The sequence below is a fragment of the Poeciliopsis prolifica genome, unplaced genomic scaffold, assembly GCF_027474105.1.
Source record: "Poeciliopsis prolifica strain line A6 unplaced genomic scaffold, Auburn_PproV2 SCAFFOLD393, whole genome shotgun sequence".
NCBI lineage: Eukaryota > Metazoa > Chordata > Actinopteri > Cyprinodontiformes > Poeciliidae > Poeciliopsis > Poeciliopsis prolifica.
The window spans coordinates 1-21,561 of record NW_026562768.1 but is presented as its reverse complement, the minus strand read 5'-3'; the positions used below and the strand labels follow the sequence as shown (position 1 = coordinate 21,561).

The 21,561-nt window shown below is 46.6% G+C and overlaps 1 protein-coding gene and 1 pseudogene across 2 annotated transcripts; one reads left to right on the top strand and one right to left on the bottom strand.

Moving 5' to 3' along the window:
- The first annotated feature begins 742 nt into the window (after positions 1–742).
- LOC129358074 (calpain-9-like) lies at positions 743–7,918 on the top strand. 2 transcript variants are annotated; one of them, XM_055026908.1, is made up of 15 exons: positions 743–846; positions 924–998; positions 1,091–1,248; positions 1,493–1,650; positions 1,813–1,824; positions 1,897–2,105; positions 2,373–2,412; positions 2,493–2,561; positions 3,326–3,368; positions 3,447–3,508; positions 3,582–3,650; positions 3,739–3,817; positions 7,094–7,210; positions 7,321–7,373; positions 7,471–7,918. In XM_055026908.1, exons 3-15 carry the CDS (start codon positions 1,092–1,094, stop codon positions 7,495–7,497), a joined length of 1,095 nt encoding a protein of 364 aa, XP_054882883.1. In that variant the 5' UTR covers positions 743–846; positions 924–998; position 1,091; the 3' UTR covers positions 7,498–7,918. The 2 variants fall into 2 exon arrangements, with proteins under 2 accessions (XP_054882883.1, XP_054882882.1); XM_055026907.1 differs by lacking the exon at positions 743–846 and having other exon boundaries at positions 853–998.
- A 2,682-nt stretch (positions 7,919–10,600) lies between these two features.
- LOC129358075 (calpain-3-like) lies at positions 10,601–20,008 on the bottom strand (annotated as a pseudogene).
- Between the last annotated feature and the right edge of the window lie 1,553 nt (positions 20,009–21,561).

Below are 21,561 nucleotides of genomic sequence, written 5' to 3'. Positions count from 1 at the left end.
GTGCAGACACTGAGCTGATGCTACCGCCATGTTGGAGGGCACATGTGGCTGATTATGAAATGAAGAAGGGTCACTTGGTCTGATATGTAGCTATGATCAAATTGATTTAAAATTTCACTGCTGGGAATAAAAGTCCTGAAAGACCAGCAGTGAGACCAGCGGTCCTCAACTCCAGGTTCGGTGTCCGGCTTCGTCTCACGGCGTCTCGGGTGTTGACCTGACAGAAACAATGAGGTCATCAGCAGGATGGACAGCCTGACTGAACACCGTTTGGTTCCGGTGTGTTGGACCAGGGGCCCGTCTACAGCGGACCCTTCAATGTCCCTTAATGTTTTCCAAATGTTCTGTGGGGAGGGACCACGCCCACCGTGGAGACCCCCAGGGAGAGTCTAAGACCTGTGCTTGTGTGTCTTCATCAGGAAGCAACTTCTGGCGACATGCTACCAAACGGACTGGTCCCGGGCCACGCCTACACGGTGACGGGTCTGAAAGAGGTAACGGCTCTCTGGACCTGTCCTGAGCAGAACCTGAGTTCTCCTTTAGCTCAGCTCTACCCAGTCAGTTCATCCATGAAAAGCTGCAGTTTAACCTAATTCAAATAGTTTTTACTTTCATTACCATGCAGCCCAAATCCATCAGATACACAGGGTAACCATGGCACCTGAGATTCAATAGCTTTACATACAAATGCAGATCTCAGAACAAACTTGGAGTGTTGATGTCAGTGCTGACAGTGTGGGTTGTATGCTGACCAATCAGCTGCAGATCCAGGGAGACGTGGGTGAAGCTGGTGCGCCTGTGGAACCCCTGGGGCCACGGAGAGTGGAACGGAGACTGGAGCGACCGGTGAGACCTCGCGGCTGGAAAGGCTGGTCTGTTTCTGCTCAAACTGATAAATAAATGCTTCCTCCTTGTTCTGAGAGGTCTCCTCTGTGGCGAAGCGTCAGCACAAAGGACCGCGAAAAGTGCCTCACTGTGGCGAATGACGGAGAGTTTTGGTAAACAGACTGAAGTTACAAATCAGAAATATTAAGTTTCTGATTTATTGAAAACGCTCCGGAATACAGTCAGCATATGAAAATGTGTTCAGGATGAGCCTGGAGGATTGCTGCAGATATTACACCAATATCGAAATCTGCGGCATGAGACCCGACTTCCTGGACGAAGACCCGGCCTGCCACTGGAAGACGTCCATGTACGAGAACCGCTGGGTGGCAGGAACCACGGCTGGAGGCTACATCAACCACAGGTAAGAACCGGAACCAGAACTGCACCATGGCCCAACATCTCTGCTCTGGAGTCAGTCATGACCTTTGACCTGCTAACGGAGGCCTGTGCAGTAGCCAGAGGTGGACCTCTGGGTCGTTTCTCTGCGCTCCAGTGAGACGTTGTTGTTATGGTTCTGAATCTGTGAGTCTCCTGGTAGAGAAGCTGCTGAGTCTGGATGTTTTCCTTTCGTTGGTTCAGTTAAAGTTCTACGTTCCTGTTATTCCAGAGACTTTCTGGACCAATCCCCAGTATCGGCTCAAGGTTTGTGGAAAACCCGATTCCTCTCAGACCAGGAACACCCTGGTGTCTCTCATGCAGAAGCTGGACAAGAGGAACAGGCGTTCGGCGCAGCTCTTCTTCATCGGCTTCTTCATCTTTGAGGTAAATATGTTTCTACAGGAAGTATAATGTCCCAACTTTCCATAACTGGATCAAACCAGCACCTCGATTTTTCCATTTTGTTCAATGTTAGACATTTGTAATTTGTAATAATTCACTTTTTTTGTCTCCAACATGGACAATTTTCCACTGATTTTCCTCAAGGTGCCAGAAAAAGTAAGTATGTGTTCTGAGTAACGGCTCCCAGAAACTTCTGCAGAATAATGAGGCGTGTTCATTTTCCTGCAGGATGAGAAACACGCCGGAAAGTTCCCGGCATCGTTCTTCAGCAGCCATAGACCCGTTGCCCAAACCAAGAAGTTGATGAAGTCCCGTGAAGTGATGGAGTTTGTGACACTGAAGCCCGGAGAATACGTCATCGTGCCGTGCACCGACAACCCCAACCAGACCGCCTCCTTCCTCCTGACCATCTTCTCCCGGGAAGAGACCTACTGCAAGTAGGTGCAGACATTTGCAAACGCATTAACCGGTCAGAAGAATCTGGACAGGGTGGTTAATTATCCGTCCTATCGGTCTAAGATAGCAGAGAGCTGTGGTTGGTGAACCGTGACCAGGTTCTCACTGACTGGTTGGTTTCTCTGCAGGATTTGTTATTTGTCTCTGGAATAAAATGACAGTTCATAAATGGTTGATGTCCATGATGTGGAAACTGTTTATCTGTGACTTCAGATGGTGGAAACTTTTCTTTATCTTTTTCTCCCCAGTGAAAACTCTGGACACAATTTCAACAATCAAGTTGAAAAGGTTTGTTTCTGCAGAGACGTTTGTTGATCCTGTGTTTGATGTTTTCATCTTAAGATTTCTCAGAACTGTTTCATTAACAGGCGAAGAAAGAGAAAAACAGACAGGATGTTGAAAATAAGAAGCTCCTGTTCCGTCAGTACTCAGACAAGGTAACCTGCTTCAGACCAGTGCAGCCTCCAGTGGTGAGCATTGCTAACTGAAGAGCTAGCTGCTTTGACACAGAAACATTAGTGCTGCTAACGCTAAAGCTCTACACCAACACAGTCATTCCTAAACGTGAAGCTACTATTGACGATGTTGCTGCTGACCATGTGCTGCAACATCAACGTTGCCCTCATCAGGATCAGATTTGTCATGATTTATCTTCCTGCCAGGTTTGGCTTCAGCAGCCATTGTCCTGGTTTCAGTTCTTTAGTTGCTGAGTTTTGCTAAATCTGCTGCTGATTTTGTTGACTGTTTACTGTAGAGCTAGAGTGATGCATTCTGGGTACAAGATAAATGTCATCTGGTGCACGGCATCATGTATGGAGAACATGAGGAACGTTTTGCAGCAGAATACATTTATAATTACTTGAATAATTCTTAAGTGTTGAACAGCTGAGTTTTGAGTTACAAAACTTTCAGTTTACAAAACAGCTGTTTAAATTAGTGCTTTAAAATTTATCTGGAAAAATAAAATGCTTTTAACATCGGCTAAAGCGCTAAGCTAAATATTAGCTTTGCTTTTAGCTCACTTACAAACTAGCAGAAATGTGTCCAATATATTTCAAACCTAAACATGTTTTTATTTCTAATAAAATCTGAGGTTTGAAAGTCATTATAGGAGGATCCGGTCAGTCTGTTGTCAAGCTGTGCAGAGATTTGTTCAGCTCAACCTGTGATTCGTCACAAATCAAAATGTTCTCGTTTTCAGTATGAAGAAGTCGACGCTGAGCTGCTGCAGCAGCTTCTGAAAGGTTTGAACGTGAACGGCAGTAATTCACAGCTTAGGGAGACGCTGCTAAGATGAATAACCTCTGACCTTTTCCGTGCAGGTGACCAGATATCAGGAAGCTTCAGCATCGACGCATGTCGCAGCATGGTGGCTCTGATGGATGTATCCTGCTAGGGTGCAAGAATCTTCACTGCTTACAGACGAAACTCTTGTTGCCTTAACAGGAATTCAACAGGAATCTGGAGATGGGAAGCTGGACAGTCAGGAGTTTGGTCATCTGTGGCACAAGATTATGAAATATAAGGTAGTAGAACGAAGCCAAGGGGAAATCTGGACTGTATGGTTCTGCTTTAGTCAACAGATATTAAATAGTTCCTGTTGCCTTTCATCAGCAAGTTTTTACCAAAATGGATGCTTCCCAAACGGGAACGCTGTCACTGACGGAGCTGAGGAACGCTTTGAGACACTCAGGTAAATCCATTCGTTAGAACGTTACGGAGTTTCTGTGCAGAGATCAGGGTGACTGATCAGTCACCTTGGATGAGATTGAAGACTTAACATCTATGCTAAAGTCATTAGCCAAAGCCCTGAGCTAAAGCCATTAGCTAATGGCTTAGCTAAAGCCCTGAGCTAAAGCCACTAGCTAAAGCCACTAGCTAAAGCCACTAGCTAAAGCCCTGAGCTAAAGCCACTAGCTAAAGCCCTGAGCTAAAGCCACTAGCTAAAGCCACTAGCTAAAGCCCAGAGCTAAAGCCACTAGCTAAAGCCCTGAGCTTAAGCCACTAGCTAAAGCCCTGAGCTAAAGCCATTAGCTAAAGCTCTGAGCTAAAGCCACTAGCTAAAGTCACTAGCTAAAGCTCTGAGCTAAAGCCACTAGCTAAAGCCCTGAGCTAAAGCCACTAGCTAAAGTCACTAGCTAAAGCCACTAGCTAAAGCTCTGAGCTAAAGCCACTAGCTAAAGCCCTGAGCTAAAGCCACTAGCTAAAGCCCTGAGCTTAAGCCACTAGCTAAAGCCACGAGCTAAAGCCCTGAGCTAAAGCCACTAGCTAAAGCCCTGAGCTAAAGCCACTAGCTAAAGCCCTGAGCTTAAGCCACTAGCTAAAGCCACGAGCTAAACCCCTGAGCTAAAGCCACTAGCTAAAGCCCTGAGCTAAAGCCACTAGCTAAAGCCCTGAGCTAAAGCCACTAGCTAAAGCACTGAGCTAAAGCCACTAGCTAAAGCCCTGAGCTAAAGCCATTAGCTAAAGCCCTGAGCTAAAGCCACTAGCTAAAGCTCTGAGCTAAAGACACTAGCTAAAGCCCTGAGCTAAAGCCACTAGCTAAAGCACTGAGATAAAGCCACTAGCTAAAGCCCTGAGCTAAAGCCACTAGCTAAAGCCCTGATCTAAAGCCACTAGCTAAAGCTTTGAGCTAAAGCCACTAGCTAAAGCTCTGAGCAAAAGCCACTAGCTAAAGCCCTGAGCTAAAGCCACTAGCTAAAGCCCTGAGCTAAATCCACTAGCTAAAGCCTTGAGCTAAAGCCACTAGCTAAAGCCCTGAGCTAAAGCCACTAGCTAAAGCCACGAGCTAAAGCCACTAGCTAAAGCCCTGAGCTAAAGCCACTAGCTAAAGCCACTAGCTAAAGCTCTGAGCTAAAGCCACTAGCTAAAGCACTGAGCTAAAGCCACTAGCTAAAGCCCTGATCTAAAGCCACTAGCTAAAGCCCTGAGCTAAAGCCACTAGCTAAAGCTCTGAGCTAAAGCCACTAGCTAAAGCCCTGAGCTAAAGCCACTAGCTAAAGCCCTGAGCTAAAGCCACTACCTAAAGCCCTGAGCTAAAGCCACTACCTAAAGCCCTGAGCTAAATCCACTAGCTAAAGCCTTGAGCTAAAGCCACTAGCTAAAGCCCTGAGCTAAAGCCACTAGCTAAAGCCACGAGCTAAAGCCACTAGCTAAAGCCCTGAGCTAAAGCCACTAGCTAAAGCCACTAGCTAAAGCTCTGAGCTAAAGCCACTAGCTAAAGCACTGAGCTAAAGCCACTAGCTAAAGCCCTGATCTAAAGCCACTAGCTAAAGCCCTGAGCTAAAGCCACTAGCTAAAGCTCTGAGCTAAAGCCACTAGCTGAAGCCCTGAGCTAAAGCCACTAGCTAAAGCCCTGAGCTAAAGCCACTACCTAAAGCCACTAGCTAAAGCACTGAGCTAAAGCCACCAGCTAAAGCCCTGAGCTAAAGCCCCTAGCTAAAGCTCTGAGCTAAAGCCACTAGCTAAAGCACTGAGCTAAAGCCACCAGCTAAAGCCCTGAGCTAAAGCCACTAGCTAAAGCCCTGAGCTAAAGCCACTAGCTAAAGCCCTGAGCTAAAGCCACTAGCTAAAGCCCTGAGCTAAAGCCACTACCTAAAGCCCTGAACTAAAGCCACTAGCTAAAGCTCTGAGCTAAAACCACTAGCTAAAGCACTGAGCTAAAGCCACTAGCTAAAGCCCTGAGCTAAAGCCACAAGCTAAAGCCCTGAGCTAAAGCCACTAGCTAAAGCCCTGAGCTAAAGCCACTACCTAAAGCCCTGAACTAAAGCCACTAGCTAAAGCTCTGAGCTAAAGCCACTAGCTAAAGCACTGAGCTAAAGCCACTAGCTAAAGCCCTGAGCTAAAGCTCTGAGCTAAAGCCACTAGCTAAAGCACTGAGCTAAAGCCACTAGCTAAAGCCCTGATCTAAAGCCACTAGCTAAAGCCCTGAGCTAAAGCCACTAGCTAAAGCTCTGAGCTAAAGCCACTAGCTAAAGCCCTGAGCTAAAGCCACTAGCTAAAGCCCTGAGCTAAAGCCACTACCTAAAGCCCTGAGCTAAAGCCACTAGCTAAAGCCCTGAGCTAAAGCCACTACCTAAAGCCCTGAACTAAAGCCACTAGCTAAAGCCCCTAGCTAAAGCTCTGAGCTAAAGCCACTAGCTAAAGCACTGAGCTAAAGCCACCAGCTAATGCCCTGAGCTAAAGCCACTAGCTAAAGCTCTGAGCTAAAGCCACTAGCTAAAGCACTGAGCTAAAGCCACTAGCTAAAGCCCTGATCTAAAGCCACTAGCTAAAGCCCTGAGCTAAAGCCACTAGCTAAAGCTCTGAGCTAAAGCCACTAGCTAAAGCCCTGAGCTAAAGCCACTACCTAAAGCCTGAGCTAAAGCCACTAGCTAAAGCCCTGAGCTAAAGCCACTACCTAAAGCCCTGAACTAAAGCCACTAGCTAAAGCCCCTAGCTAAAGCTCTGAGCTAAAGCCACTAGCTAAAGCACTGAGCTAAAGCCACCAGCTAAAGCCCTGAGCTAAAGCCACTAGCTAAAGCCCTGAGCTAAAGCCACTAGCTAAAGCCCTGAGCTAAAGCCACTAGCTAAAGTCCTGAGCTAAAGCCACTACCTAAAGCCCTGAACTAAAGCCACTAGCTAAAGCTCTGAGCTAAAACCACTAGCTAAAGCCCTGAGCTAAAGCCACTAGCTAAAGCCCTGAGCTAAAGCCACTAGCTAAAGCCCTGAGCTAAAGCCACTACCTAAAGCCCTGAACTAAAGCCACTAGCTAAAGCCACTAGCTAAAGCTCTGAGCTAAAGCCACTAGCTAAAGCACTGAGCTAAAGCCACTAGCTAAAGCCCTGAGCTAAAGCCACTAGCTAAAGCCCTAAGCTAAAGCCACTAGCTAAAGCCCTGAGCTAAAGCCACTAGCTAAAGCCCTGAGCTAAAGCCACTAGCTAAAGACACTAGCTAAAGCCACTAGCTAAAGCCCTGAGCTGTTTCCCAGGTATGAATATCAGCGATGAACTGCTCAACCTGATGGTGGTTCGCTACGGCGCCTCCTCGGGTCACATGACCCTGGAGAACTTCATCAGCCTTGGCATCCGCCTGAGCCACATGAACAGTGAGTGAAGCTCTGAACAGACATGTTGACCCCTGACCCTGGGTCAGCGGGTCAGCCTGGCGTAAACCTGACCTGGTCTGACAGTCGCCTTCCTTCTGTTTGTTCTGCAGAAATCTTTTCAGAGCTGTCAGACGGGAGAAACGTTACCCTGTCCGGGTCAGAGGTAAGAAAGCTCCAGGACAGACTTCAGCTCCAGGTTAAATATGAATATTGATGATTCTGGTCCCTGATGGTGGTTAATAATCTGCCTGTGATTTTAGTGGCTGTTCCTCTCCATGTACACCTGACCCAGCAGGGAGAAGACAGGAAACAAGATCTGCCGAAACACGTTGGAATTTCAGAGGAAAATTAGCTTTTTTCCTATTTTTCATACAATCCTTCTGTGGTGATTTACTTTGACTTGTCCTCCTTTAAATGATTACATTTTGAAGAACTTCTGAGCTGCTTTCTCTTTTATCACTTTAATGTTTTAATACATGGAGTCCATATCCAGACTTGCTGGTTATTTTTACTCCACATTTGATGTGATTTGTCTTCAGTGTTGCTGAGCTTTTACCTGGCCTGGAGTTGTAGGCTTTCTTGGTAGTAATAATGCATTTTAAATTTTGGTACATTTCTCTGCACTCAAATTAATAAAATCAAATAATAAAATCACTAGAATATAGAGCAAACGGCATCAGACAGAATAAACAGTTCTGATGAAAATTGGATTTGATTGGTTCGTCTGATTTGCATGACAGATGAACCTGATGCTCTTCATGGTGACCTTTGACTCTGGAAAAATAACAGTTGCAACTTCAGGGTGCATCTTTCACCTGTTTGATCCACTTCAATCCGACTCCAGTCCATTTGTCTGGTCAAAGTCCGGTTCAGTTGGTGAGGTGTGAACACTAATCGACCTCTGACCTCTGGTCCTCCAAATCTTGGTCTGAGTTCAATTTGAATGTGAACGCCAAGCGGACCAGAGACCGCTCCAAAAATAGGAAGTGGACTCGAGTACAGGGGATTCTGGGTAAATACAACCAAAACTAACATGTTAGCCTAGCGCTAGCAGGAGAAATGGCTCCTGGTCTTTAGACATAGACTAAAGAGAAATCCTGCAACACTAAAAGAGCAAATTGCCTCCATCTTGTTTCCATTTAGGAAGGACCTGCTGCAGCAACAGGAAGGGGTGGGGCTGGGCGGACCGCTGGCAGTCTCTTACTGTAGTGTCTGAATAAACAGAGGAGGCTCGAGCTGTGTCCATTTCTATATCCATTTCTGTTTGTTGTTGCGCTACGTTCAGGATAAACTGAGAGAAGTTGTGTCTCTGAATACAATGGACTGCACCAACTCTGGTAAACCAGGGGGTAAATACACCACATCATCCCCCTTTTACATAACATTTTTATCTCTATTAACTAAAATAACCTAAGGTCACTGATTTAATCTTGAGTACATTTTCACGTAGAACCAAACAATGACCCAAATATGCATTTACTTGGTAATCAAGACATTTTTCAATCTGTTTACCTGTCCATCTAAGTCAGATGCAACCCTTATGTGACATGAATCATAACAAAACTTAACATGCATAACTGTTATGCCTAGAAAAACAGAAGGCTATTCAAGATAATGTTTTGGCATCTTCCGTGGTCGTGTTGAACACCTCACAACTGCTGGAGGATCTGGGGAAACAGGAGGATACACCCCAGAGCACTTTGTTCAGGTGTAACATTTATGTCACTTTGCTCTTGTGTCGATGGTTCAGGTTCCTCTATATTTGGTTCAGCTACAGCTTGGGTACGAAGCTGATCCCCATATCGTCTGTGCACAGTGTTCGAGTCAAACTGGGCCAGTTTGTCTTACAACCTGTCCAGGTGTCCACTTGTGAAATCCTCCCCCCGTGTTGCAAAGATACACAGCATCATCCACAGAAAAGGAACGCTCCACGGCTGTGAAGTCATGTTGAGCTTTTTGTCGATACTGCTTGGTGGTAGCACAACTAATATCATTACATTATTAAATCAGAATAGTCTTTATTATTTACTATTAATTCTGGTGTTACTGGAACAGTTAATGTGCTCAGTCCCTCAGTACTCTCCCTGGGACGTTGTCGGGGCCTCCAGCTTATGGGGGTCGATTTCCTGGAAGGACGTCTTCACATCTGCTGTGGTCACACAAAGAGGAGTTTCACCTGGTGGCGCTGTTACTCTGGTGCTGAGGAAGATGTTAGGAGTCTCGAAGCGGGCGTTCTCCTGTGATTCTATGAATGACTTTTATTTTATCGTTTAGTCGAAGAAAAATTTCCACCTTGATTTAAATAGATTCATCTTATTTTTCCAATACATAAGACTGTACCAACAAAAAGACTCTCAGAATAACATGGCACCATAAAAACAAGTGACTCTTAGCTTGTATCTGTTTAGCAATCCTAGTTGTAACCAGATGTTATTTTTCTGTGAATGTAATTAATTTGTTACTTATGGACTTTTGCTCAATTAAATTTCTTATCTATACATAGTAAATGGTATTTTTATTGTAGCTGATCATGTTGTTTTTCATATCTCCTTATTTCTTTTGTTCCTACTATAATTGATAAAGATATTTATAAGGTATAAAAGTATTGTTTGTCATTGAATTAGCTCTACCTCCTTAAGTACATGTAAAATATGGTGTGTTATTAGATAATTTATATTTCATAGTTCCAGTAATACCAGAATTAATCGTCAATAAAGACTTTGTGCTATTCTGATTTAATAATGTAATATTAGTTGTGCTACCACCCCACGCCACTAGAGGCAGTATAAAGCCCCAAAAGATGCGACGAAGGAGCAGATTTAGAAGAACACAGGAAACTACAGAATCTGTTTAAACTGTGAGCTGCACTAAGTAAATAATAGAGAGAAGATCAAATTCATGCTGAGAGTGAAAATCCTTCCTAAAGGTGAAAATGTAGCACAGATTTCAAAGGAAAATAAAAACGGGAGACATGGATAATATAGGAAATAGCGCCCCCTTCACTTCCGGAGTGCAACGGTCCATTTCCATATAAGGTAAGAGACTGCCAGCGGTCCGTCCCGCCCCTTCCTGTTGTTGCAGCAGGTCTTTCTCGGTGGACTTGTTTCATCAGGTGAAGCAGGAAGTTGCTCTCAGTGTCTTCAGAGGTTTTTGTGTTGTTTCCCTCACTGGTTCTTGGTGCAGCGCCCCCACAGGCCATGAGGGGAACAGGTAGCTAAAAGCAGCTGGAAATGGATGAAAAGTTTTGGTTACTGTCCACCGGACCATCAGGAGGAAACGTCATGAAACTGGGAATCTTTTGGGATCCTCAGAATGAGCTTCCTGTCAGACAACATGGAAGGAAGGATAGACCTGAGACCACCTGTGACATAAATTAAAGCCATCATGCAGTCACATTATAAATGTGTTTTTATTTCATCACTTGTAAGGTTGTGAAGTTGAAATGTTTTCTACAGAAAATGCACATGAAATTAATGAATGTAGATTATTCTGGCTCAGTCTGAGCTGAGAGGGAGCCGATCTTCTTCCTGGGTGCCTCTTCCTGCAGACTCATGTGTACATGGAAATGTAGATCCACTGCAAACAGAGAGAGCAGCGTTAGTGGTTCCTTCTGCTCCACTCGGGAGTGAGGCTGACGTCTTCACCTCTGACTCCTGCAGGCTCATCGTTTTCCCATCAGACAGCTGCCGGAAGATCTCTGTCACAGAAACCGAGATGTTAGTGCCTTTGATCCGGATTAGCCGTTTGAACTGGACCAGAACCGTCAGCTGCATCCGGCCGACTCACTGAACATGCAGTCCAGACGCAGGATGAGGCTGATGAAGCTCTCCAGTGTCATGTGACCAGAGGAGGCGCCGTAGCGCAGCGCCATCAGGTTCAGCGTGTCGTCAGAGACTCTCATCCCTGGAAACACACAGACCAGGTCAGGATTGGGACAGGATCGGGTCAGGATTGGGACAGGATTGGGTCAGGATTGGGTCATGATTGGGTCAGGACCGGGTCATGATTGGGTCAGGACTGGGACAGGATTGGGTCAGGACCGGGTCAGGATTGGGTCCAGCTCAGAGTCAGGTCACATGACCCAGAGGTTCTGCAGAACCTGGAGTACCTGAAGCGGTGAGTGCGTTCCTGAGCTCCGTCAGCGACAGAGTTCCAGTCCGAGAAACATCAGTTTGAAAGAAAATGTCCTGACAAACAAACGTGACACGCAATAAAACACATATGTTGTGGAACAGGAACATGGAAACACGTCTGGAAAGCCAGTGGATGTTGTTACCTTGTAAATGATGACTTTGTTCCACAGTCGGATGAACTCGCTGCTGTTCAGTCTGCCAGTTACTGACGTCTTGAAACTGATGGTGAAGGAAGAATCGTCTGACCTGCTGCTTCATTAAACCTCCGAAAGCAGCAAAAGCTCCAGTTCTCATCAAACTGGCCACAGACGGGGTTTCCCACGCCTTAGTCCAGGGGTCCCTTCTATTTAATATCTTTTAGCTCAGGTTAAAACTCAAATCAGACTAGTTACCATGACGTCGCAGATGATACACAGCTCTATATTACCGCGTCACCAGGTGACCTTTGACCCCATCCAATCACTGAACAGACAGTAGATCAATGTGTGAATGGTGACAAAACTTTCTGACTGAACACAAACTAAAGTTACAGATCTAGAGTTACAGATCTAGAGTTACAGATCTAGAGTTACAGATCTACTCCATTTATCTGTGTGATAAGCAGAACCCTGCCAGGACGGGCTGGGCGGTTCTGACCATCGCAGCAGGATACGTCCATGAGAGCGACCATACTCCGACAGGCGTCGATGCTGAAACCTCCAGATTTCAGGTCGCCTGCAGATCCAAGCGCAGAGCGTTAGCATAGCAGCACTAGCAGCTATCGCTGACAACACAATGGCAGTGATAGCTGTTATAGTTGGCAGCGTTAGCAGAAATAGCTAGCACTGATACTTAGCAGCGTTAACAGCGATAATTAGCAACAATAGCTGGCAGCGACAGCTAGCAGTAATAGCTAGCAGCAACAGGTAGCAGCAACAGCTAGCAACCATAGCTAGCAGCAAGAGCTAGCAGCAACAGGTAGCAGCAACAGCTAGCAGCAATAGTAGCAGCGACAGCTAGCAGCAACAGCTAGCAGCAATAGCTAGCAGCAACAGGTAGCAGCAACAGCTAGCAGCAATAGTAGCAGCGACAGCTAGCAGTAATAGCTAGCAGCAACAGTTAGCAGCAAGAGCTAGCAGCAACAGGTAGCAGCAACAGCCAGCAGCAACAGTTAGCCTGATAGCACATCCTATTGATCACTGAAGGATTTTGCAGTCTGGACCTTTCAGAAGGTTCTCGTTTAGGATTCTCTGGAGCTGCTCTGCATCCATCTCTTCATACTGCAGGAAACAAACGATACTCAGCTGATGTTTGCAATGTCTGCATGTCTGCAATCCGTCTCTCCCTCCGTTTTGTTTCTGATCTCTATAAAAACTCAGAATTGTTTTTGTGGTTCTGGATGAAAGTAGTGGTGGGACTCATTAAATTGTTTGAGTTAATTGCAGGGTCTGTAATTAATCATATCAACATTTTCAACTCAAAACCCCTTTAGCACATACATTATTGAAAAAAAAAACATTTATAGTTTTCAATCTTCAGGTTCTTCAACCTTGGAGCAAAGTTCATCTTTCCAGAGTTTCAGAAAGTCGAGATCATTTATGGAGCTTCTCTAGAAATGTGGACTGTGGACGCTGACATTTCCTTTAGCTTCTACATGTTTAGCATCGAGATGCTATTTTAGCATCTCAATTCTAAAAGCTTTGCTGATTGGCTAACTTCTTTCAGCCCAATTTGAAGGGGGAGTTTTGTCTTCTCCAGCGTCTAATCAGAATGTTAGAAGCAGAAATTAACCTCAGAGGGCCGAGAGGAGCAGTTATGTTGTCCATTGCGGCCTTTAATGTTATGTTGAAATATTTAACTTGTATAAAAGCCCTGTAATTAATTAATTCATTTAAAGCACTAAAGTTCTGGCGTTAGTCTAAAAAATGTTGATAAATCAGGAAATGTACCTTGTCTGAATGTTGACGGAAGAAAGCGTTCTTATTTTCATCCTCCTGTCTGTTCTTCACCTTCATCGCCTGAAAAACATCGGCCATGTTTGAATTCAGTCAGTGCCTTGTCAGCCAGACACCATCTGTGGTGATGTGATCTGATACCTCTGGAACCGGTTCTGGAGAGCGCTCACCAGAGTTCTCACTGTGAACAAAACATTCACACACAAACAAACACTCCTTATTCCAGAATAGGAGCTGAGCATCCATCCATAACAGATGTAGAACACGACGACCATGTTGATGATGCAGAGACGTACTGGCAGCGTGTCTCGCCCTTGGACAGGATGGTCAGGAGGAAGGACGACGTCTCGTTGGGATGGAAGGTGGACGGGACAATCATGTAGTCTCCAGGTTTCAGTGTCAGCAGCTCCATCACTTCCGAGCGTTCATGAAGGTCTTCGTTTGGGCGACGGGTTGTTGAGAGCTGAAGAACGAGGCTGGGAATTTCCCCCTGTGTGCCGATGCTGTGGCACCACAGAACGTCTCAGGTCTCCAACGCTGATTTATTAAATATGAAATGAATGTTCGAACTGTAAAAATACGTCTTACCTGTTCTTTCACCTGCAAGGAAATCAGATGAAGAGATCAGCTTATATTTAGAAATGAAAGAAACAACCTTCTGTTTACCTGCAGGGAGCCAAAAGCATGTTGTCTCCTGTATATTTATGGGATGCTGAGCTGTTATTTACTCATAGGTAGCTTTGGTGACGTGTTTAGGGTGTTCAGGGTGTTGAGTGTGTTCAGGGTGTTTAGGGTGTTTAGGGTGTTCAGGGTGTTGAGCGTGTTCAGGGTGTTCAGGGTGTTGAGTGTGTTCAGGGTGTTTAGGGTGTTCAGGGTGTTGAGCGTGTTCAGGGTGTTGAGTGTTCAGGGTGTTGAGCGTGTTTAGGGTGTTCAGGGTGTTGAGTGTGTTCAGGGTGTTTAGGGTGTTCAGGGTGTTGAGCGTGTTCAGGGTGTTCAGGGTGTTGAGTGTGTTCAGGGTGTTTAGGGTGTTGAGCGTGTTCAGGGTGTTGAGTGTGTTCAGGGTGTTCAGGGTGTTTAGGGTGTTCAGGTTGTTTAGGGTGTTCAGGGTGTTGAGCGTGTTCAGGGTGTTGAGCGTGTTTAGGGTGTTCAGGGTGTTGAGCGTGTTCAGGGTGTTGAGCGTGTTCAGGGTGTTGAGCGTGTTCAGGGTGTTGAGCGTGTTCAGGATGTTGAGCGTGTTCAGGGTGTTTAGGGTGTTCAGGGTGTTGAGCGTGTTCAGGGTGTTGAGTGTTCAGGGTGTTGAGCGTGTTTAGGGTGTTCAGGGTGTTGAGTGTGTTCAGGGTGTTTAGGGTGTTCAGGGTGTTGAGCGTGTTCAGGGTGTTCAGGGTGTTGAGTGTGTTCAGGGTGTTTAGGGTGTTGAGCGTGTTCAGGGTGTTCAGGGTGTTGAGTGTGTTCAGGGTGTTCAGGGTGTTTAGGGTGTTCAGGGTATTGAGCGTGTTCAGGGTGTTGAGCGTGTTCAGGGTGTTGAGCGTGTTCAGGATGTTGAGCGTGTTCAGGGTGTTTAGGGTTTTCAGGGTGTTTAGGGTGTTCAGGGTGTTTAGGGTGTTCAGGATGTTGAGCGTGTTCAGGGTGTTTAGGGTTTTCAGGGTGTTTAGGGTGTTCAGGTTGTTTAGGGTGTTCAGGGTGTTCAGGGTGTTGAGCGTGTTTAGGGTGTTCAGGGTGTTGAGCGTGTTCAGGGTGTTTAGGGTGTTCAGGGTGTTTAGGGTGTTCAGGGTGTTTAGGGTGTTCAGGGTGTTGAGGGTGTTTAGGGTGTTCAGGGTGTTGAGTGTGTTCAGGGTGTTTAGGGTGTTCAGGTTGTTTAGGGTGTTCAGGGTGTTTAGGGTGTTCAGGGTGTTTAGGGTGTTCAGGGTGTTGAGTGTGTTCAGGGTTAGGGTGTTCAGGGTGTTTAGGGTGTTTAGGGTGTTCAGGGTGTTTAGGGTGTTCAGGGTGTTCAGGATGTTCAGGGTGTTGAGTGTGTTCAGGGTGTTCAGGGTGTTGAGTGTGTTGAGTGTGTTCAGGGTGTTGAGTGTGTTCAGGGTGTTTAGGGTGTTCAGGGTGTTTAGGGTGTTCAGGGGTGTTTAGGGTGTTCAGGGTGTTTAGGGTGTTCAGGGTGTTTAGGGTGTTTAGGGTGTTCAGGGTGTTGAGTGTGTTCAGGGTGTTCAGGGTGTTTAGGGTGTTCAGGGTGTTGAGCGTGTTTAGGGTGTTCAGGGTGTTGAGCGTGTTCAGGGTGTTCAGGGTGTTTAGGGTGTTCAGGGTGTTTAGGGTGTTCAGGGTGTTTAGGGTGTTGGGTTGAGGGTGTTTAGGGTGTTCAGGGTGTTGAGTGTGTTCAGGGTGTTTAGGGTGTTCAGGGTGTTCAGGGTGTTTAGGGTGTTCAGGGTGTTTAGGGTGTTCAGGGTGTTGAGTGTGTTCAGGGTGTTTAGGGTGTTCAGGGTGTTTAGGGTGTTTAGGGTGTTCAGGGTGTTTAGGGTGTTCAGGGTGTTCAGGATGTTCAGGGTGTTGAGTGTGTTCAGGGTGTTCAGGGTGTTGAGTGTGTTCAGGGTGTTCAGGGTGTTGAGTGTGTTCAGGGTGTTGAGTGTGTTCAGGGTGTTTAGGGTGTTCAGGGTGTTTAGGGTGTTCAGGGTGTTTAGGGTGTTCAGGGTGTTTAGGGTGTTCAGGGTGTTTAGGGTGTTCAGGGTGTTGAGTGTGTTCAGGGTGTTCAGGGTGTTGAGCGTGTTTAGGGTGTTCAGGGTGTTGAGCGTGTTCAGGGTGTTCAGGGTGTTTAGGGTGTTCAGGGTGTTTAGGGTGTTCAGGGTGTTTAGGGTGTTCAGGGTGTTGAGGGTGTTTAGGGTGTTGAGTGTGTTCAGGTGTTTAGGGTGTTCAGGTTGTTTAGGGTGTTCAGGGTGTTTAGGGTGTTCAGGGTGTTTAGGGTGTTCAGGGTGTTGAGTGTGTTCAGGGTGTTTAGGGTGTTCAGGGTGTTTAGGGTGTTTAGGGTGTTCAGGGTGTTTAGGGTGTTCAGGGTGTTCAGGGTGTTCAGGGTGTTGAGTGTGTTCAGGGTGTTCAGGGTGTTGAGTGTGTTCAGGGTGTTGAGTGTGTTCAGGGTGTTTAGGGTGTTCAGGGTGTTTAGGTTATCTACCTGTAGTGTTGTAGAACTGGAGACCGGTCTTAGTCTCAGACCACTTTTTGATGCTCTCGTGCGTTGAGGACTTTATTTCAAGATCGGTCAAAACCACAACTGTAAAATTATCACTAAATTGTCAGCATACAGTCCAGTTAATTTGTTGTTGCATGTATGGGACAACGCTGTGGCCAAAGTCTGCAAGACAGTGATGTTACGTTCATGAACGATCTGATTTTACTAAACGAGTCTTTCCTAAGAACGACAGGACTGGCGCCTCACTGAGAGCCGTCCTTTGTTCCTGTAAGGCTCTAATTATTTTATTTAATTATTACATTGATATTAGTAAATAAATAAAACCCAAGAACTTAAGAGCAGCAGAGCATGCGCTTTGCTCTCTGACTGTTTGTCTCCTGCCATGTGCCACATGTTACAGCTCTGAGCTGCTGAGCTTCATGCAGCAGCTCAGAGACCGTCAGTCGCCTTGTGCTTGGTTCCGTCCTGCTTGTTGCGCCTTGCACAGCGTTCATAGATGAGTGTTGGGTACCGTCGGGGAATTGCGTTAATTGCTCCGATTAATGGTGCAGACAGTGGTGGTTTCTGACATGGGCGATATGGGCAACCGCCCAGGGCGCTGTCTTTTTGGGAGGTGGAAGCGATGCAGAATGAAGATGAGTTTGAACTGATAATGATACTGCTTAAATTGATTTCAGCTCCAAGTGTTTAATTTTTTAGGTGTTTTTATGGAAAAATAAACCTTTCAGATCAATTTGAGAAATTTTGATCATATTTCACATTTCATTGGGTCATGTAGCCGGGTACCGGTCTTGACTACAACACATCTACACGATGACATGGTGCCCTAAAGGGCTCCCGGCATCCTGAACGTTTCCCAGCATGGTGCTGAAACCTGGTTCACCAGCAAGAGTTTGACACTTTTCCCCTCCAGACAGCCTTGATGATCATCGTGATGCTGTAATGATGATTTTAGGAGAACTACAGGGTAATAATTAGACTACTGGTAGCTGTGGGGTATGAATTGAACAGCAGATTAATGCATTACAGATTTCCTGCCTACTGGGGTCCACCAGCAGGAAACTTGCAGGTTACCATCTCAGTGCCTTGAGGAACCAGCAGAGCTTCTGGGTGTGAATCGACCTTTATGTTTAAGAAAAGCCGGAGGAAATGCTTCCTGTGTGCAGCAGGATTCAGTCTCTCTGACCTCCATGTGGAGAAAAACTGACTTGGTATTTACTGTGTGACATGTTCCTCAACTAGGCTCTGATAAACGCTGGGTTCTATGATGCAGAGCCGTCCACCATGCGTCACAGTTGAAACTGTTGCTGTTTAACTGAAACCCAGCGCCTGACCCAGCCAGTAGAATGAAACCTGCTTTACCTCAAATATGGAGAAGCGATGTGGAGGTTCTGGACCAGGTGTCGGTTCCTCTTATCAGGTTTTTGCATCAGAGACACCAGAATGTTTTTCTCAGCCTTCTCACCACACAGCTCGACTCGGTACTGTGGATTGGTCCAGAAGCTGTCTGCAGACACAGGACAGGATTCTCAGCAAGGAACAGACAGCTAAGGTCAAGAGGCTGCATGAACTGGTTAGAGAGATGAAGTCTGTCAGATTCTCTGCCTTGCGTCGTGCTGGGTCGGTTCAGGGTTCAGAGCTTTGCCATGGTGCGCAGCACTCCATCAGCCCGAGTTCAGGGAAACCTTCTTCGTGCTGTTCTTTGCAGCGACAGTCTCGGTCATAAAGGTCTGACATCATTAACGTGTTTTGTCTTCATGTTTGTCTCCCTGGTAAGTGGATCAGTTTCAGGAAAGCTGCAGTTTTTATTGACTTTCTGTTTTCTGATGTTGAAACAATGTGTCACAAACTTCTACCTGCTCTTATCAGAAACAAGACTTTCATGTTTGAGTTTTGATCATTAATCATTAAAACTGAAAAGTCAGACTTCGACCTTTCTGTTGGACTCCTGCTGCTCCTTATGCAGGTTTTCAGTCCCTACAGTTCAGATTGTCCAGCTGCCTTCAGAGCAGAGACCCCGATCCTCCATCCGCCTGAGGTCTTCGTCCTGATTTAGATCCTTCCATCTTCCCATCAACTGACCACTTTCAAAAGAAGAGGAGCAAACTCTCACTTGCCTGGATTATGTAACAGAAAAGTAGCTGCTTCCTCCTACATATCTATCTTTACTTTTATTTTAAGCAGTTGCTTTTAATTCACATATTTGACTGTAAGTGATGAACTCTGACCTGAACCTTGCGAGCCACATAAAGACAGTTACAAAGTCAGCCTTCTATCACCTGAAGAACATCTCCAGGATTAGAGGACTAATGTCTCAGCCAGATCTAGAGAAACTCATCCATGTGTTTATCTTTAGTCGCATTGATTATTGTAACAGCGTCTTCACAGGCCTGTCCAACAAATCAATCCTCCAGCTGCAGCTGATCCAGAAGCTGCTGCTCCTGTTCTCACTAGAACCAGGAAGATAGAGACATAACAGCAGTTTTAAAGTCCCTCCACTGGCTCCCTGTAGCTCAAAGAATAGATTTTAAAATCATGTTGTTAGTTTATAAATCACTGAACGGTTTAGCACCACAATACATCAAAATCTGCTGTTGTTGTATCAACCTTCCCGACTCTCAGGTTCTGGTTCTGGTTCTGCTCTGCATCCCCAGAACCAGAACCAAGAGAGGAGAAGCAGCTTTCAGCATCTATGCACCAAAACTTTGGAACAAACTTCCAGAAAACTGTAAAACAGCAGAAACCCTGACTTCCTTTAAATCTCAACTAAACACACACCTGTTTAGAATTTGATTTGAAATGTAATATGTAACAATGTATTGTCTATTATTTGACTTTGTGTTTTTGTGTTCATGATGTAAAGCACTTTGAAATGCCTTGCTGCGAAATGTGCTATACAAATAAAATTTGATTGATTTGATTTAAAACCTCCAAACAGTTTTAGTTTTATTCACAGAGCCTTTCAGCCTTTCCTCTGTTGGATTTACAGGAACGATTACTTACATTGTTTAAAGCATTTTGGTATTTTCTGCAGTAGTTGTGATAGATTACCTTTGTAATTCATGCAGCCTCCAGCCGTTGTTCCCGCCACCCACCGGCCCTCCGCCACAGACGTCGTCCACTGGGAGGACGGGTCTTCGTCCAGGAAGTTTGGGGTCAGACCACAGATGTCAAGATCTGTGAAGAACTTGGAGAAGTCCTCCAGCGTCATCCTGTCATGATTAATGATGTCAACTTTAAGCTTTCAGAGGGAAATGAAACAAGACGTCTGGATGACTAATTTAACCGAGTTCACTCACCAAAACTCTCCGTCGTCGACCACCGAAAGGCATTTCTCTCGATCTTGGGAGCTCACGGTTTGCCACAGAGATGAGCTGTAGAGACAGCAGCTATTGTTACCTGTTTGCAGCATTATTTAACATCAGATGAATGAACATCTTCAGCTGCATTTATCATGAATCAGAGTTGAGCTTCTTCACCGGTCGCTCCAGGCTCCGTTCCACTCTCCTTTTCCCCAGGGGTTCCACAGACGCAGCATCTTCACTGGCTTCCCTCTGCTCATCATGACCAGCAACACACACTGTCAACAAGCATGTTTATTATGACCATGCCTGCTGGTGGGACCCTTCACCTGGACGACTCCAGTCACAGTGTAGGCGTGGCCCTGGATAGGCCGTTGGAAGACAAGGTCAACAGGACGACCTACTCTGAGAACCAGGGCCTGCTGCGGAGCTACTCACCCAGCCGTGGCTCCACATCCCCGGGTAACAGAGAACCGGGACTGCAGCCTCTCTGAGAACCAGGAATCGTTAAAGTGTTTTTAATTCTACCCGGGAAAGGGGACCAGAGCCCCGGGTAACTGAACTGGGACAGCAGCCTCTCTGAGAACCAGGAATTGGTAAAGTGTTTTTAATTCTACCCGGGACAGGGGACCAGAGCCCCGGGTAACAGAGAACCAGGACCGCAGCCTCTCTGAGAACCAGGCCTGGAGCTCACCGAGTGAAACCAGGAATCGGTAAAGTGTTTTTAATTCTACCCGGGAAGGGGACCAGAGCCCCGGGTAACTGAACTGGGACAGCAGCCTCTCTGAGAACCAGGAATGGTAAAGTGTTTTTAATTCTACCCGGGACAGGGGACCAGAGCCCCGGGTAACAGAGAAGAGCAGCCTCTCTAGACCAGGCCTGGAGCTCACCGAGTGAGAACCAGGAATCGTTAAAGTGTTTTTAATTCTACCCGGGACAGGGGACCAGAGCCCCGGGTAACTGAACTGGAGAGCAGCCTCTCTTGGACCAGGCCTGGAGCTCACCGAGTGAGAACCAGGAATCGGTAAAGTGTTTTTAATTCTACCCGGGAAGGGGACCAGAGCCCCGGGTAACAGAACGGGGACGGCAGCCTCTCTGAGAACCAGGCCCTCCATCCGAACCACTTACCCCAGCAGTGGCTCCACATCCCCGGGTAACAGAGAACCAGGACCGCAGCCTCTCATACAACCAGGGCCTGCTGCGGAGCTACTCACCCCAGCCGTGGCTCCACAATCCCGGGTAACAGAGAACCACCAACACAGCCTCTCATACAACCAGGCCTCCATCCAACCACTTACCCCAGCCGTGGATCCACACCCCGGGTAACACAGAACCACCAATACAGCCTCTCTTAGAACCAGGCCTGGAGCTCACCCAGTGAGAACCAGGAATCGGTAAAGTGTTTTTAATTCTACCCGGGACAGGGGACCAGAGCCCCGGGTAACAGAGAACCGGGACGGCAGCCTCTCTTAGAACCACCAGCCAAAATACTTACCCCAGCAGTGGCTCCAAGTCCCCGGGTGACAAACAAACATGGTGGAGATCCTGGTTCTTAGACAGGCTGCAGTCCTGGTTCTCTGTAACCCAGGCCACACACGCAGTGACCAGGGTAACTGAGTACCAGGACTGAAGCCTCTCTGAGAACCAGGCCCTCCATCCGAACCACTTACCCCAGCCGTGGATCCACACCCCCGGGTAACACAGAACCACCAATACAGCCTCTCTCAGAACCAGGCCCTCCATCCGAACCTGCGGACCCACACTTAAGCCCCCTCCCACGGACTAAGCCGAGCAGCCATACGCCCAGTAGAGCCGT